General features: G+C 38.6%; 1 protein-coding gene across 49 annotated transcripts in view; it reads right to left on the bottom strand.

Annotated features, from left to right (window-relative positions):
* Nucleotides 1-19239, bottom strand: part of PTK2 (protein tyrosine kinase 2) — a 360020-nt gene that overhangs the window by 164787 nt on the left and 175994 nt on the right. For all 49 annotated transcript variants that reach the window (XM_035276524.3, XM_035276540.3, XM_078353054.1 and 46 more), the window contains 2 exons: nucleotides 8918-9058; nucleotides 8307-8384 (listed from right to left, as the gene is read on the bottom strand). In XM_035276524.3, the coding sequence (XP_035132415.1) occupies nucleotides 8307-8384; nucleotides 8918-9058 (219 nt within the window). The remainder of the gene's footprint in view (nucleotides 1-8306; nucleotides 8385-8917; nucleotides 9059-19239) is intronic.

Genomic DNA, 19239 nt, shown 5'->3' with positions numbered 1-19239 from the left:
TTGCACACCCAGAACTGGGTCTGCCAGCAACCCACACCTGTGCTACCACCGCCACCAGCAGCAATGCTGCACAGTTGCTAACATGCACCCCCCACATCCCGAACCATACTGCTACTGCTACTGTAGTGAATGCCCAAATGGAGGCTATCCACTAGCAACCTGCCTGGCTGACGAACATGCCACCTACTGTGTTGCCACTGTTGCTGGCACATGGGAAAAAGGACGAATCCCACCGCACTGTGAAGTGCTTTGGCTGATACCACCCATTGGAGTGTAGTGACCAGTGGTCTGAGAGCACCCCCCATCCCCAACACCCTGCAAGCACAGAGGATTCCTAACCTCCAGGAACCAGAAAACAAAGTTGGAGCCCAATACCCGTATCCTAGAATTAGAGCACACAGCTCAGGAGTTGGGAGCTGGGCACTGGCCCCTTAAAATCTTCCAGAAATGAAGCCAGTCAGCTGAGTCTACCTTACCATGATCAAACCCTCAAGGTCATCAAATAGGATAGACAAACAAAGAAAATCCAAAGGTCAGCAACTTCAAACATTGAAGAAACATCAGCCCACAAAGATGAGAAAGAACCAGTGTAAGAACTCTGACAACTCAAAAAGCCAGAGTGCCTTCTTTCCTCTAAATGACCATACCACCTCTCCAGCAAGGGTTCTGAACTGGGCTGAGATGGCTGAAATGATGGAAGTAGAATTCAGGATACGGATAGAAAGGAAGATCGCTGAGATGAAGGAGTACACTGAAACTCCATCCAAGGAAACTAAGAATCACAATAAAATACAGGAGCCGAGAGACAAAATGGCCAGAATAGAAAAGAATGTAATCAACCTGATAGAGCTGAAAAACATACTACAAAGATTTCATAATGCAACCATAAGTATTAATAGCATAGTAGACCACGTTGAGCAAAGATCTTGAAGACTGTCTTTCTGAAATAGGACAGTCAGAAAACAACAGAGAAAAAAGAATGAAAAGAAATGAAGAAAACCTCTTTGAAATATGGGATTATGTAAAGAGACCAAATCTAGGACTCACTGATGCCCCTGAAAGAAACAAGGAGAGTGTTAAGTAACTTGGAAAACATATTTCAGGATATCATCCATGAAAACTTATCCAACCTAGCTAGAGAGGTCAACATTCAAATTCAGGAAATGCAGAGAAACCCAGTAAGATACTTCATTGAGAGGATCATCCCCAAGACACATAATCATGAAATTCTTCAAGGTGGAAATGAAAGAAAAAATGTTAAAGGACTCTAGAAAGGCCAGGTCACCTACCAAGGAATGCCCATCAAATAAACAGCAGACCTCTTAGTAGAAACCCTACAAGCCAGGAAGAAATTAGGGGCCAATATTCAACATTCTTAAAGAAATTCCAACCCAAGATGTCGTAATTCCAGGCAAACTAAGCTTCATAAATAAAGGAGATACAATATCCTTTTCAGGCAAGCAAATGCTGAAGAAATTTGTTACCATGAGAAAAGACCTGTCTAACAATAGCTCCTGAAAGAAGCACTAAATACGGAAAGCAAAGACCATCACCAACCATTACAAAAACAAACTGAAGTACACAGACCTGTGACACTATAAAGCAACCGCACAAACAAGTCTGCCTAATAACCAGCTAACACCATGACGACAGGATCAAATCCACACATATCAATACTAACCTTAAATGTAAATGGTCTGAATGCCCCAATTAAAAGGCACAAAGTGATAAGGTGGATAAAGAACCAAGACTCATTGGTATGCTGTCTTCAAAATACCCATCTCACATGCAGTGACACACACAGGCTCAAAATAAAAGAATGAAGAAAAATCTACCACACAAATGAAAAATAGAAAAAAAAAGAGGTTACAGTCTTAATTTCAGACAAAATAGACTTTACACCAACACAGATAAAAAAGACAAAGGAGGGCATTACATAATGCTAAAGGGTTCAATTCAACAAGAAAACCTAACTACCCAATTATCCTAAATATATAAGCACTCAAACAGCAGCACTCAGAGTAATAAAGCAAGTTCTTAGAGACCTTCAAAGAGACTTAGACTTTTAATAATAGTAGGAGACTTCAATACCCCATTGACAATATTACAGAGATCACTGAGACAGGAAATTAACAAACATTCATGATATGAATTCATCATTAGATCAAATGGACCTGATAGTCTCTACAGAACTCTCCACCCCAAAGCAACAAAATGCACATTTATCTCATCACTGTATGGCACATACTCTAAAATCAATTATAGAATTGAATACAAAACACTGTTCAGCAAATGCAAAAGAAATAAAATAATAATAACCATTCTCTCAGAGTACAGCACAGCCAAATTAGAAACCAAGGTAGGAAATTTGCTCAAAACCACCAATTACATAGAAATTGAATAACCTGCTCTTGAATGACTTTTGGGTAAATTAAATTAAGGCAGAAATCAAGAAGTTTTTTGAAATGAATGTGAACAAAGACACAAGGTACCAGAATCTCTGGGACACACAAGTGAGCAATGTTATGAGGTAAATTTGTATCACTAAGTGCCTACATCAAAAAAATTAGAAAGACCTCAATTTAACAACTTAACATCACAAAAAAGAAGAGCAAACCAATCCCAAAGCTACAAGTCAAGAACTAACCAAAACCAGAATGAACTGAACAAAAGTGAGACAAGAACAATCATTCCTGCCTGTTGGTAAACTAAAATGAGTCCAAGAGTTGTTTTTAAAAAATTAATAAAATAGATAGACTGCTACCTATATTAATAAAGAAGGTAAGAGAGAAGACCTAAGTAAACACAACTAGAAATGACAAAGGGACACATTACCATCAACCCCACAGAAATACAAATAACTAACAGAGAATATTATGAAGATTTCTATGCACATAAACTAGAAAATCTAGAAGCTATGGATAAATTCCTGGACACACAAACCCTCCCAAGACTGACCCGGGAAGACACTGAATCCCTGAACAGACCAAAAATGAGCTCTGTAATTGAATCAGTAATAAATAGCCTACCAATCCAATAAAGTCCAGAACCACACAGATTCAGAGCCAAATTCTACCAGATGTTATAAAGATGAGCTGGTACCATTCTTACTAAAACTACTCTAATAAATGAAAAGGAGAGATTCCTCTGTAACTCATTCTAAGAGGCCAGAATTATTCTGATACCGAAACCTGGAAGAGACATAACAAAAAAAGAAAATGTCAGGCCAATATCAATGATGAACATAGATGCAAAATTCTTCAACAAAATACTAGCAAACTGCACTGAGCAGTGCCACATCTAAAAGCTAATCCACTATGACCAAGTAGGCTTAATTCTTAGGATGTAAGGTTGGGTCAACATATGCAAATCAATAAATGGGATTCATCACATAAACAGAACTAAAAAAAAAAAACGACAGGATCATCTTGACAGATACCGAAGAGGCTTTCAATAAAATTCAACATCCCTTCATGTTAAAACCCCTCAATGAACTAGGCATTTAAGGAACACACCTCAAAATAATACACGAAGTGTGGCAGTTCCTCAACACCTATAATCAGAAATACATTCAACCCAGCAATCCCATTACTGGGTGTATACCCAAAGGAATATAAATTGTTCTTTTTTAAAGACACATACACATGTACGTTCAATGCAGCACTATTCAATATAGCCAAGACATGGAGTCAACCTAAATGACCAGTGGTAGACTGGATAAAGAAAATGTGGTATACATAAAACATGGAATACTATACAGCCAAAAACAAGAATGAGATCATGTCCTTTGCAGCAACATGGATGGAACTGGAGGTCATTATCTTTAGCAAACTAACTGAGGAACAGAAAACTAAATATCCCATCTTTTAGCTCCCACTTATAAGTGAAAGAACACAAGGACACACAGACAGACAGACACTGGGGCTTACCAGAGGGGTGAGGGGATAGGGAAAAATAATCAGTACTAGGGTTAATACCTGGGTAACAAAACAATCTCTACAATAAACTGTGTGACACAAGATTACCTATATAACAAACTTCCACATGTATCCCTGAACTTAAAAAGTTAAAAAAAAAAAAAAAAACCAAAAGATTCCAATTCACCTAATGAAATTAATATAACTTTAACATGTCTTATAAAGCTAATATGAAAACTAGAAGTCTAGATTAATCTCACTTACAAATAGTTGTAAAAATTCTATGAATTAATAAATACTATATAGTAACTCAGTATTTTTAAAGAAATTGTATGAGATGTTATTAACTGGCTCGATATTAGCATACCTATTAATATAATCTACTATAATAATAAAGGAGAAAAGGATCATATCATAGATGCTAAAAGAATCTTTGATTAAATTTAGGAGCACTCATAATGAAAACTCTAAGCAAAAGATCAAAATATTAAAGACACGTTAATAAAACTCAACAAAAATAATCCTAAATGACACACTTTTAATTGATGTTAAAATCTAAAAAAAATAGAAATATTGTCTACTGCCCTGTTACTAAACATGATCTTTGAGATTCTTGTGACTAAAAAAAAAAACTGTGTAAGTTAAGGGGAAAAAGTAAAATTGTTCTTTTGTTGATTACATTATTGCATACTCAAAAAATCCAAAATTCTAATTTAAAAACCCATTTAAATCAATAATAAGGTTGTGGATTATATAACATACAATAATCAAGTATATTCTTTTGTGCTCACAATACAAATTTCAAATTTCAAGTGGCTTAAAAAAAAAAAAAAAAAACCAAAAGTCATTTAAAATAAGGCCCAAAACTATAAAATACTTATGAACTGGTTTAATATGCAAGACCTACATGAAAAGAATGAGATCTTATTGAGGAATATAAAAGAAGTCCTGAAACACAGTATCAGAAAGAACCCACTTTCACAAAATTTCACAAACATTTATTGTTTCCTCTGTGAATATCCAGCAGACACAGCAGCATTTAATGAAATTTAATCAGTGATGGTAGAAGTCAGGTCAGTGGTCATCCTTAGGGTGTGGAACAAGGAAGGCTGGTCTGTTTAAAGTCAACAGTCAACACAAGATTTGGAAAAAAAAATCATAAAAAGGATAAAGGAAAACACATTGACTTCCCTGATGTGTAAAGGGACTTGTAAATTTAAAAGGACAATTGTGTTGGTAAAACAGGCAAAGTATATGATATAAGTAGTTAATTCACAGACATGAGAAGAGAACAGCTGAGGCATGAAAATATGTTTAAATTTACTAGGTCCTTGCTTTACATCGAAGTGAGCAAAAGTTATAAGAATCACTTTAAAACACCAAAAGCATTGGCAACAAAAGCCAAAATAGACAAATGGGACCTAATGAAACACCACAGCTTCTGCACGGCAAAAGAAACAGTCTCTAGTGTGAATCGGCAACCAACAGAATGGGAAAAAATTTTTGCAGTTTACCCATCTGACAAAGGGCTGATATCCAGAATTTACAAAGAACTCAAACAGATTTACAGGAAAAAAACAAACAAGCCCATTCAAAAGTGGTCAAAGGATATGAACAGACACTTTACGAAAGAAGACATATATGAGGCCAACAATCATATGAAAAAATGCTCATCGTCACTGGTCATCAGAGAAATGCAAATCAAAACCACATTGAGATACCATCTCACGCGTTAGAATGGCGATCATTAAAAAATCTGGAGACAACAGATGCTGGAGAGGATGTGGAGAAAAAGGAACACTTTTACACTGTTGGTGGGAGTGTAAATTAGTTCAACCATTGTGGAAGACAGTGCGGCGATTCTTCAAGGCCTTAGAAATAGAAATTCCATTTGACCCGGCAATCCCATTACTGGGTATATATCCAAAGGACTATAAATCGTTCTACTATAAGGACACATGCGCACAAATGTTCATTGCAGCACTGTTTACAATAGCAAAGACTGGAATCAACCCAAATGCCCACTGATGATAGACTGGATTGGGAAAATGTGGCACATATACACCATGGAATATTATGCAGCAATCAGAAATGATGAGTTCGTGTTGTTTGTAGGGACATGGATGAATCTGGAGAACATCATTCTCAGCAAACTGACACAAGAACAGAAAATGAAACACCGCATATTCTCACTCATAGGTGGGTGATGAAAAATGAGAACACATGGACACAGGGAGGGGAGTACTAAACACTGGGGTCTATTGGGGGAAAAAGGGGAGGGCCAGTGGGAGGGGGAGGTGGGGAGGGATAGCCTGGGGAGAAATGCCAAATGTGGGTGAAGGGGAGAAAGCAAACAAAACACACTGCCATGTGTGTACCTATGCAACTGTAGTGCATGCTCTGCACATGTACCCCAAAACCTAAAATGCAATAAAAAATAAAAATAAAAAAAAGAATCACTTTATACCTATTAAAACTAAAAAATTAAAAGAGCTGTTAGAACTGCTATCCAATGAGTGCAAAAATAGTACTCTCATACACTGCTGGTGACAATAAGAAGAAGCCTTTCTGAAAAGCAATCCAATAGCTTCTTTTAAAATTACAACTATCTGAATGGACCTTGCAGTCCATCCTTAGAAATCTCTTCCTTAAGGAGGAAAAGCAGACATATATATATATATATATATATATATATACACACACACACACACACACACACACATATATATATATCTGTATATATAAAGAAGTATTTATTATGTCATTGTCTTGGGGCAGAAATCTGAAAGCAAAGTAAATGCCCTTCACAGAATCCCACCTGGTCCCCAGACAGGAAGGGGCAGAGCAACAAGGGGCTTGACAAAATTTCTATTAGGTTCATAGAATGAAATTCAAGAAGTAGGACAGTGTGCCTCATGATGATCCCCTTTCTGAAATAACAAAATAGGAATATGGAAGAAAATATAGAAGATTATTGAGTCATTTACATGTAAGTATGGGCAGGGGGTAGGGAGATAAAGAGAAGGCTGAAGAGAAAAGAATGGTAGAGGCAGGAGCTGTGCAGAATGAGAATGGAAACAAGAGTGCACTTGGAAAAGGCAGGTCCGATATGGTCTGGCACATTTACACGTGTATAGAAAATTACATGCACAGGTCAAGGTATAAATAAATTAAGTAAAAAGTTCAAATCAAAAAACTATTTAAGTGGAAAAGAGCTGTTACTAGTGCAAGGCCTGAGAAGAAGCCCCTAAAGGCCAGGTGTGGTGGCTCATGTCTGTAATCCCAGCACTTTGGGAGCCAAGGCAGGCAGATCACAAGGTCAGGAGTTCAACATCAGCCTGGCTAACACGGTGAAACCCCAACTCTACCAAAAATACAAAAATTAGCCGGGCATGGTGGTGTGCATCTGTAATCCCAGCTACTCAGGAGGCTGACGCAGGGCAGGAGAATCGCTCAATTCCAGGAGGGGGAAGCTGCAGTGAGCCAAGATCTTGCCACTGTACTACAGCCTGGGTAACAGAGGGAGATTCTATCTCAAAAAATAAATAAATAAATAAGTGAGAGAGAGAGAGAGAGAGAGAGAGAGAGAGAGAGAGAGAGAGAGAGAGAGAGACAGACAGAGACAGAGAGAGACAGAGACAGACAGACAGAAGCCCCTAGAATCACATTCCCTGAACACTCATCTAAATGGGAGCATGCCCTTCTCAGCATACCCGCCCTTACATTGTTCTACTTTTCATCTCAGTTCTTATTGTTGTGCGACACAGATATATTCCATATTTATTTTATGCCCTTGACTATAAGCTACCTGAAGACAAGAAACTTCTCTCTGTTTTGCTCCTTATTGTATCTCAAACCTCTAGACTGCCTGGCACCAAGAAAGTTCTCAATGATACTTGTTGGAAGAAATGAGAAGGATCACACAGGAAAAGGTCAGCACTTCCATAGAAAGATAACAAAAGAAGTAAGGTCTGGAGTAGAAGTGTGAATTTCCATCTGATGAACAATTTTTTCTCAAGGTAAATAAGGCTAATAATAAGGCTTTCAAGAGAACTGTGACTGTGAGCCCATTTCAAAGGATAACATGCCAAATCACATACAGAACTTAATTTTTAAAACTTCTCCAGATACAGTAAACTGTAACAACCCCATCCAGGTCTGAGTAATACATTTAAGACTGTATGATTCCTTTCCTTCCAAAACTAAGTAATTCCAAAGAATTTCAACAGCGCCTAGACTTTCTATTACTTGTTCCCCACTCCCTTGAGCAATAAATGCAGTGCAATAGAAAGATTTAACTGCAAAGTGATCTTTTCCAAAAGAATGCCCCATTTCCTTAATTTGATTCTTTGTCTAAAGCCAAGTTCCCAAAAGGTCAGAGCGACTTACATTGCAGCCCTTGTCCGTTAGGTAACTGATTCCTTCTTCTGGGCCGATTGCCAGTTCCACTGAAATAATCCAGCTTGACTTTTGAAGGTGAAACAAGTGAGAACAGAGGTGGCAAAAGGAAAAAAGAAATACTTTAGATAAAGAGCTGTGGATATGTTAAAGGAACAAAGTGGGGGCTGGTTTGGTTTGCTATTAATCAATCTAACCAAATAAGATAAAATATTTATAACTTCATTGATCAGGATCTGTTGACCCTACACAAAGATGCACTGTGCTTATTCCAGCATACCTGTTGCCAAGGGTTTCTTTGGGATGATTAAATAGGTAAACTAGCCCAAAGAGAACAATTAATCAACAAATCACAGGGATTAAAAAAAACCACAAAAAACCTAATTATGAAAATAGGCATGCTGTTTTTTAAAAAGTGATTTTACTCTCACATTATTTTCTTTTTGTATTTTTCACATGGTAAAAAGACAAAATATCATTTTATTAAAAAAACATGGGACCAGTTAGCATTCTGTGCATCAGAAATTTAGATACACAGTAAGAGATTAGGAAAAGTAAAAGAAACCAAACCAGTCCACTTTTTCCCACATTCCCATACTTACACCAAGAGCACACTTGAAGCATTCCTTATCAAATCTGTACACTGGAGACAGGATCTCAAAGAATTTCAGAATACTCTCTTCTCTATTAAGGTTGGCGAATTGTCTAAATGTTTGTTGAATCAGTTTTCTTAGTGTTTTGGCCTGCATGACAAAATTACCAAAAATCTTGTAAAAATCAGCAATGAATAAAGACCACAATAGTAAGATTTCTCTCCTACCAACTACTTACTAACACCTACATTCATATTACCGCCAAAATGTATAGTTGTCAAATAACCATGAATGCATTTATCAGAGCTTTATTTAACTGTGGTAAAATGCACATAACACAAAATTTACCATCTTAACCATTTTTAACTATAAAGTTCATGTACAGAATTTTATTTCTTAAGCAGAAATTTGTACCATATGTGCACATGATGCAGAGCCAGGGCAGAGGTATAAAGGTACTTGTACATTCCACTGTTAGGAGGGAAAAATCAGTGTATCTTTCTGAAGGACAACACAAATTGAAAACCTTAAAAAACCACATTGCTTGATCCAGAAAGTAAAATTCCAGGACATTATTCTTTAGACATTATTAGAGATACATGCAAAGATTCAGGAACAAAAAGATTCACTGCAGAACTGTCTACGGTAATATAGAGACTGGTTACGTAAATTATGTTGTATCTATCTTCCCAACTAATATTCTATGCAGCCCCAAGAACTGTTTTGGGTCACTAATTTACTGGCATTAAAACCATAATACACTGTTACATTAAAAAAAAAAACAAACAGTCAGTGTACAGTACAGATGCCTTTAAAAGGCAAGAGCACAAGTGTTGGTCCTGGTGAGCACACAGCAATGTACTCATGAAGGAGATAAAGCAACCATGCTTTTTTCATGAAGTAAGATGATAGGTTGTCTTCTGGTCGTTTTTTATTTATACACATGAAAATCTGCATAGTGGAGAGAAATGCTTTCTAAGCAGCAAACCCTCTATCCTTGGTTTGTGAAGCAGCCTGAGGAGGCCATGGATAAAGGGTACATCATGAGGTCTAAGAAAGAGAAGCAAGAGAATGCAGGCCATAATAACAACTTGGCTTTGACCCTAATGAGATGCTAAGTCCTCAGGAGTGACATTATCTGACTCAGGATTTTTATTTTTTTGGAGACAGGGTCTCTGTTGCCCAGACTGGAGTACAGTGGTGCCATCTCAGCTCACCACAACCTCCACCTATCAGGCTCAAGAGATTCTCCTGCCCCAGCCTCCCTGAGTAGCTAGGATTACAGGTGTGCACCACCACATCCGGCTAATTTTTGTATTTTTAGTAGAGGCAAGGTTTCATCAAGTTGGCCAGGCTGGTCTTGAACTCCTGACCTCATGATCCACCTGCCTTGGCCTCCCAAAGTGCTGGGATTACAGGCGGGAGCCACCGTGCCCAGCCTGACTTAGGTTTTAACAGCATACTCTGGCCACTGTGTTGTGAACCGTATGAAAGGAGCAGGAGAGACCAAGTCGGGGGCTACCCAAATAATCCAGGCAGGAGGCGACAGTTGGCACAAGTACAGAAGCAGAAAGGGGGTGAGAAGCAGTCAGATCTAGCTTTCTTTCTTTTTTTTTTTCTTCCAGATTGGACTCTAATGGATTTATTTTAAACACAGAACAGGATATGCTGATAGTTAAGAGTTGCCATTGAACTGAAAGGGCAAAAACTGTGAGAGGAGCAGGTTGGTGGGTAAAGGTCATAGAGAATGCTAGAATATCAGAAATCTAAGTGGAGCTGTCAAGCAGACCAGTAAGGGCCCGGTGGAGTTCAAGGGGAGGTCCTGGCTGGCCCAGCAGACAGGGAAGATGGATTAGGTGACCTGCTAATCTCAAGAGGGTCAGGCAGATGGGGAGCAGCCATGGGCCCAGGTTGAGGTGTGGCTGCTAAGTCAGGTGCACAGTGAACTAGGAGGGCATGGCATACTTTGGTGGGGTCATGGAGGCAACAGCCTGTCTGTAGTAGCTTGAAGGTCCTAATGGATCCAAGGGTTACTGGATTTGGGATACTACAGAGAGTAAGCTGGAAAGACAGGAGATGGGTCTGAGAAAAGGATACATACAATTAGGGAGGTGTTGCAATTACTGAAAATGAGTAAGACCAGAGTTAGAGGTTGAGATAAGGCAGAGGACAAGATTCCTGAAGATAGGAGTTCAATGAGCCAAGAGAGTGGGACATGGGAGGATTACCTAAGGCATGTGACTTCTATTTTAAAAAGCTCACTCTGCTTTTGTTCACAGCGGGCTGGGGGAGTGTGCAGGAGTGAAAGCAGTCAGGTCACTCACTAACAGACCAACCAAGAATACTAGTGACCTGGATCCCAAGGTGGTGGTAAAAGAGAGAAATGGGTACTTTTGGGACATTTGGATGATCATATGCAAGACAAATGGAAAGTGAAGAATCCAGGAAAACTAGAGTTTTAGATGGAATAAATAGGCAAACATAAGAGGCAGGCTTGGTGAAAAAAAAGTCATGTAAATCCTGTACATGTGTTTGATCTTGAAGTCTTCCTACATGAATCATCCAGGAGATATTTAGATATAAGTCTGGAGCTGAGGAGAGGGGAACACTGTTGGTAGAACTTTCAGAGCTACCAGCTAAAGTATTTAAATATAAAAGACTGAATGGCACCTGCAAATAAAATGAAGACAGAAGAGAACACCAAAGCCAGGCAAGCTGGCCAACAGTTCGTTTTAACCAGGGTGAAGTTTTGACAGGTGAGCATGATAGAGTGGAACAGGAGAGTTACAGCTATTTTGAAAAGGATTAATTACAACATCACAGAACTTAAACTGAAGAGCAATAAAATGGGTTAGAGGTTAGCAAGGCTTGACTACAAAATATATCATATAGACGGTGAGTTGGTCAGCCTGAAATGCTCTATAAACAGAAGTCTGAGAAGATTCTGCTTTGACTCCAGGCTTTCCAAACATTGTCTGCTTATGATTACCTATGTAAGTCAGACTATCCAACAGAGCATGCAGACTAGACACGGAGATTTGAGTACCGCCTGTAGCCACCTACAAAATGTTTTTCTCCATATAAATTAACAATATAGTATCCTGGGACTTTGCGACTATAAAGCAGTCTGTAAGAAGCAAGCCCGCTACACTCTGGACCCAGAACAAATCCATTAAGGAAATTCTATTCTGTGCTTGGCACTTGGAATACACTGCAGAATCAAAAAGTCAGAGTACAGCTGGAAAAAGAGCATTCTGATCTTCATTGATGGCTATAGGAGGAACAGTGTAATTCTGTGCAGACAGTGCTGTTAGGCTGATTAAAACACACAAACACACCAAAAAAATGATGCCAGAAAAGACATCTGTAGGCCCTTCTGTGGAAATAAAGTCTATGTCTTTACAATGACCCCTGCAAGGGAGATTATTATTTTTCATATATTAGTGAGCAAACACAGACTCAGAAACATTAGGTAACAACATGGGGGTAGAAAAATTGGGATTCTAATCCAGACTGCTTGATTTCTTTTCATTAGCTATGTGACCAATTCAAACACTTCCTTTTCTAAGATGCTCTGCCTGATAGAAGAAACCAGAAAGAAACTACCACATCCCTATGGGTCTCATATTGCTTTGAATGTATTTTTAGACATGGCACTTATGTAAGATTCATATTGGTGAGAAGGGAGCATGAGCTGCCTTGTTTCTCCAAAGAAAAGAGTGTGGCTCCCAGGTGAAACTCAATTATGTGCTTTACAATGAATAACTGTATGTCTCTGCCATAACAACTTGGATTGTGGCAAACTCTCAAACAGATAATATTAATCAATAAAATGTAGTTGTATCCTGTGATAAATGACATTTCCCTTTCTAGTAAGTGGGAAGATAGTTCAGACTTCTTTAGTTTCAACCTTCTATCATAGAACATGCTGCCTCAATGTATAAATGCTCTGAGTGTAAGCAATGTCTCCCATCTACAAGTATTAATAGAAAATAAGCCCAGTGAAAGTCGTGGAAGATCATAAATTACTCTTTAAGTGTATGATACAATAAACTGGAATACGGTAGCAGTTGCAAGGAATAGTTGTCAATTGAGCAAGGGACCAAAACATAATGGCAAAACATTTCTATAGCATTAACCAAACGTTGGTATGCTCATTCATGACTCTGAGAGGAATACTTCAACTCCGGTAAATATCGAGATGCAGAGATTAAAAACTACGTAAAATAGGACCAGAAAAAAATAGTCCATTCTCTGCTTTGTACCTAATTCTCAACCAGATGCTGGTTTATACATAAACTACTGGCAATAATATTATATACTGACATTTGCTCATTTGTTCAATGCTTTCAAAAATTAACCTAAAATACTCTATGAATTAACAGAAATAGAAGTCGAGGAACTAGAATCTGTTCTTGAGCTTCAAATGCATATATATATGTGCGTGCACTTGTTAGGTATATATGCACTTGCCTACCTAACAGTTAACACTGCAGTTTCTCACAGACATCTAAAACCTGCCACTAAGAGCACTGAGGTTCCAGCCGTGGTAGTTTATTGGCCCTACCCAACTGGACCCTGAAATACACTACATCTGACTTAGTTACAATGCTATCACTCTGAACTTATTCCTTCCCATACTCCTTCCCCTTGACCTTCATAGTCTCAAGGCACTTCAAGTTCACAATTTACACAGCTGAATGCATCACTGTCAGTCCTACCCAATTCAGCTTCTGCTTCAATACTCTGTCTTCTGACTAGTAGCACTAGAGAGCACTTAAGTATAGAAAGCAGAAATCTGAGGCCAGGCCCTGTACTTTCTTCTTCCTCTGTCAACATTAGACCAGTAGCTAAGTCCTATTAGACTTTATACTCATAACATCCTTCAAATGTATCCCAACAACTTTCTAGCCTCTGTCTCCTTTAAATTCAAGCCTTACTTATTTCTCGTGGCAACAGTGTCTCCTGATGACTAAGAAACTTAAAAGAAGTTGTGTGCTGTTTCCTACAACAGGGATTGAAGCCATCAACCCTTTGCTAAGTAAAGTGAGTCAATTGATCGTCATTTTCCCATCCAAAACTCTTAGACATGGAATGTGTATGGTGGTAAAGAACTCAACTTCTCTCCCCAACAATTTAACCTGCTGGAAAACTTCTGAGTAACTGGGGCAAATGTGTTTGAAAGTAATAACTTTGCAATGTTAAGAGACAGAGAGCCTGGACTCTAATTTTGCTGCATTTGTCTCATTCAGCTGAATGTGGGAAAACATGCTGCTTTTCTGCAGGTGGTGTTACCTTGCTCATCCTACCCATTAACAAGCTGAGAACCAAGGAGAGCAACAAAGAGCAGCAACAAACCAGTAAGCTCAAGCAGCTGGAGTAAAGGAAAACGACATCATTAGTTTCCTGTGGACACAGAAACAACTCTCTACCAACTAAAATGGGGTGCTTTGGCAGGAATACACCTAATGTTCTTATGGTCTGTACTTAAATGTGACTGCTAAAGAGGACTGTGAGTTCCAAACCTATGATGCTCAGTGCTGGACAGAAACTAGAAAATCTTTACTGTCTGAAAGAAGCTCCAAAATTAGTTCATATGAGAAGGATATCTTAGAAAGCATGAGTCCTTTCTTAATTACTCAGTGAGGAAAAAATTCCACAAAATCTAACTGCGTAGAGTCTCTGGATATTAATCAATATACTTGCAGAACTTGTATAAGTAAACAAGTTCTGCATTGCGTTTCAAATTTGAACACCTGCTTGTGTTAGCCTGGATTTAGGAAACAAGCCATCTATCTATGCACACTTTTATTTTAAACCAATTCATGTACAGTGGGAAATTTACTAAGAATGGGATACTTCTTCAAAATGAACTGGTATTACTAGGTTGAACCATGAGAAACTCCTGCTATTCATCCGTGTTGAACTACAAAAATAATTTCCTATTAGTCAACCTAATGATTATCAGATGCTACTAGCAACAATACATTCTTAGGGCTTCCCAGATGAAAAGGTTATAAAACAATGCTAAAGAAAATCTGTAATAATAGAGTAATAGAAGAATAATTTTTAAGGAATAAGTTATTAACCCACACACCAAATGCTAAATACAGATTTATTACAGGGCGTGAAGAGAGTTTCTTCTTGCCCTTATCTACAGGGCCCACATCAGATGATAAGCTCTATAAGCAGGAGCCAGGTTTCACTCACTCCCATCATCCCCAACTCAGGTTCTGGCACACAGCAGATACCAGGAATTCACTGCTAAATACCATACCAAGCTATGCATTTTTGTTCCTGGCAAAAATATTAAGCTTGAAATAGTCACCTGTTCATCCTAGAAATGAAAATAATGACTGTCTTCTCCAAGAATAAAATCATGTGTTCCTGCAAGTATTTTAGGAAACCACATTATTACTTGAAAATCAGATGCTAAAAAAAACTGGTAACTATTGATCTCTTAACATTTCTAGATCTGAAATTGGGTTTCTACTGTGAATTAGATTACAATAAATTAAAATTTGCCTATTTTGACTTGCTGCTTAATTTAAGCTTAGAGTAGACCTGCAATGGCAGTAGCACCCTTGGTACTCACTGGTAGGACAACATTCACTGAACTACAGATGCAACTTCAGTTTCACTCATTTGCTCAATAATCTTTCACTGCTCTGGATTCCTCACTGCATTTACACATCTTTCATGACCTTGATATTTTTCAAGAGTAATCATCAGAATTCTGTAGAATGTCCCTCAATTGGGACTTGACAGTTTTACTGGTAAAGTGATTTTTAAAATCTGTCTTTAAAACTACTAACATCAATGAGATAAAAACTATACTTGCAAATTATTCTTAGTAATTGAGGCACATATATCCCAGATTCCATTTTTTGCATCAAACATCGCTAATCCAAGTTTCACTAAAGATAATAAGGTAATATTCAACAATTCAATGTGAATGTTAATTATAAATAAACCTCTACAAATATGAAGGAAAAAAACAAGGCAAAACAAAATGATTTTTGGAAGAACAAATGTAGCCTAATTATGAAAAAGCCAATGTTAACTGACCTAGACATTCTATAGAGCTATTTCAGGAGAAACAAGAAACTGGTAATAATTTCTAGTTGTTAGCTAAAATTTCACTGGCAATAGCTTTGAAGAAGGGACTTTCTAGACAACACCTAACTTGTACTACAGTTGTTACCCCCATGGGCATATACTGGTAACATATGCCATAGTAGTTTCATGGCAATCAGTGCAACGTTCAAAGCATTTATGTAGAATGTGAAAAAACCTTGGGCTAAGAATATTAATTCCTAAGCCAAATACACATTATTTAGTACACAAAATTACAATGATTCCCTTATTAAAAAGTTCATGTGAGAAAGCAGGTCTAAGAAACTTATTTATGATCCACTTCATGAATCTGATTCATAGCTAACAGTAGCTAAAAACTAATTCCATTTACATCAAAATCAGCAACAACTGAATTGCTCAAAAGGCACAACCGTTATTTGGTTTGTAAAAAGTTTTCTGGGCTGAACGTGGTGGCTCACATCTGTAATCCCAGCACTTTGGGAGGCGGAGGAGGGTGAATGGCTTAAGCTCAGGAGTTTGAGACCAGCCTGGGCAATCACATCTCTCCAAAAAAAAAAAAAAATACAAAAATTAGCTGGGCATGGTGGTCCCTGCCTGTAATCCCAGCTACTCAGGTGGTTGGGGCAGGAGAATCGCTCGAACCTGAGTGGCCAAGGGTACTGTGAGCCAAGATCACACCACTGCACTCCAGTCTGGGCAACAGAGTAAGACCTTGTCTCAAAAAAAAAAAAAAAAAAAAAAGGAAGTTTCTCAAGTCCCCCTAGTCATCCTTCCCTGCCATTCTTACAGAAGCCATTCCAACCAGGCCTTAATTACTGCATATTTCATCTACCTTAATCACCTTCCAACTCTTCTCGGTTCTGGTCTTTTTGCTTTCAATCTGTGCTCCATGTTGCTGTCAGATTTATATTTTAAAATCCAAAAAGAGATCATGTCTTTCCCTTGCTGCACACTCTGCAATGAATCCCCAATCTCTCTCAACTCCTATCTCAGCATTTAAGCCCACACCAAGTTACAGCCCACAATGATGGCATATTGACTGTACTCCACCAAAACCCCCTGGGGTCCTGTCTGACCGCTGTTTCCAAGAGAGTCAGCCTAGAAACAGAGACGGCTCTCTGTTTCTACGATGGGAGCCCTCTCTGGCTATCAGAGCTCACTGTTTCTGGAATGTGAGCCTCTCTCACTATCAGAAATCACCTGATAGCCAGGTACAGCTCAAGACGGCAGAAATAAAAGTACATGGAAGTCAGCAGCAAAGGCCAGGGCAATAGAAGCCTAAAGGATAGCTTGGAAAGATACCCCAAGACACCTGAACAAATCCTGTGCAGGGGAGGGTTATTTTGAGGGGGTGGGGATGGAGAGCAGTACAGAAGGCATACAAAGGGAAAGAAACTTCTCTAGGTTTTCCATCCTTCCATCTTCTAAAGATCCTTACTTAATCTTGTCTGCCTTTTGTTCACATTGTCCAGAAAGTGCCTCCCCTGATTTTAGTCATCAAATTGTTGTTGTTCATTCATTCAAGTAGGATTTACCAAATGTTACTACGTACCAGGTACAATGCCAAAGGGAGTAGAGTGGAGACAGCAACAGATATTGTCTTTGCTCTCAAGAATCTTAAAATATAGTGGAGAAAGGCAGATAAAATGCAAACAAGTAAAAACCTATATAACTAAAAATTGAGGCCAGGCGAGGTGGATCACAACTATAATCCCAGCACTTTGGAAGGCCAAAGCAGGCAGATCACTTGAGGTCAGGCATTTAAGACTAGCCTGACCAACATGGTGAAACCCCATCTCTACTAAAAATACAAAAATTAGCCAGGCATGGTGGCAGGTGTCTGTAATCCCAGCTAGTTTGGGAGACTAAGGCAGGAGAATTGCTTGAACCTAAGAGGCGGAGGTTGCTGTGAGTCAAGATCATGCCACTGCACTCCAGCCTGGATGACAGAGCGACATTCTGTCCCCAGAAAAAAAGAAAGTAGAACTAAAAATTAAGATACTAAACAGGGTCCCAACATACAAGGGAGTATTTGCCATTTCCACTTAGCATAGAAAAGAGTAGGAGAGGGAACACTCAAGCAGAGGTTTAGAAGGATTAGTCATGAAGGAGACAGGGCCAGTCCTCTACTAAACCTCTTTGGGCATCTGTCTCACTCTGGCACACTGACACAATGGCACCTGTGACCTGTACCTGTGGTTCTCTGTTTTAAGTATGGGGATCCTTTAAAAAATCTGAAATGTATTGGACTCCTAAATGACATGTCACACTTTTCATAATTGTTTATACACATACAGATTTGAGGAGACCTTGTAATAATCCTGAGGCCACTCAGTGCTTTATAACTGAAAACCACTGACCAATACTACTGATGTTACATAACCATTAATAGAACATTGGGTAGAGTACTCTTCTATCCAACAGCAATGTAAATTCACTAAAAGTGCAGCTTACACTTGTTTGAATGTCTCCACTATCCTTCTCCTCACTGCAACACCCAGCAGGTTTATGCACAGCAGCACCCTTTCCACTTCAGGGTCATCTTCCCATGCCTTCTTGGCTCCCACACTGGCAACATTCCAGGTCAAAGTGAATCACCCATTCTCCAAACTCCAAGAGTATGGGCCATGCACACCCAATATCTCTCTCGAAGGAAACAACTCTCATTCTCTCTGATTCCCCTTCCACTGTGCCAAACTTCATTTAAAACTCTTTGTTCTCTGTCAAATCTGACTCTAAACCACTCATGCCAATTATCTGTGGGCTACTTACAGAATGAGACGATGTCTCAATCTGTAGTCCTAGCCTCAACCACACTAAATGGAATGTGCTCTTTTTCCCAATAATTCACTGTAGTATTTCACTAACAGATTAGGAAATTTGAATGAACTGTGAAAAAGTCGAGTAGTGTCACTAGAAAAAAAAAGAGCCTGAAATAAACAGTATATGTTTCCTGTCCTATTCTTAATAGAATGTCTAACTGCATTTGTAAAATGCTTTATATTTTAAAGCCAACACTTTTATATCTGTTTTTCCCACTAGATTATCAAGAAGCTATGTGAGGAAGGAATAAATACTGATACTTTCTGGACTCAGAAAAGCAGTGACTAATCCTTACAGTGCTATTCTGAATGGGCTTGACAGAGAGCCGGACCCAGATTATCTGAACACAGAGCCTCTGTTACAGACTGCATCTGATGAATTATACCACACTCCAACCCAATGATAGTCAA

Source organism: Callithrix jacchus, chromosome 16 (assembly GCF_049354715.1).
Source record: "Callithrix jacchus isolate 240 chromosome 16, calJac240_pri, whole genome shotgun sequence".
NCBI classification, from domain to species: Eukaryota; Metazoa; Chordata; class Mammalia; order Primates; family Cebidae; genus Callithrix; species Callithrix jacchus.
The sequence above is the reverse complement of the archived record's forward strand: the minus strand, read 5'-3'. Positions and strand labels throughout refer to the sequence as shown.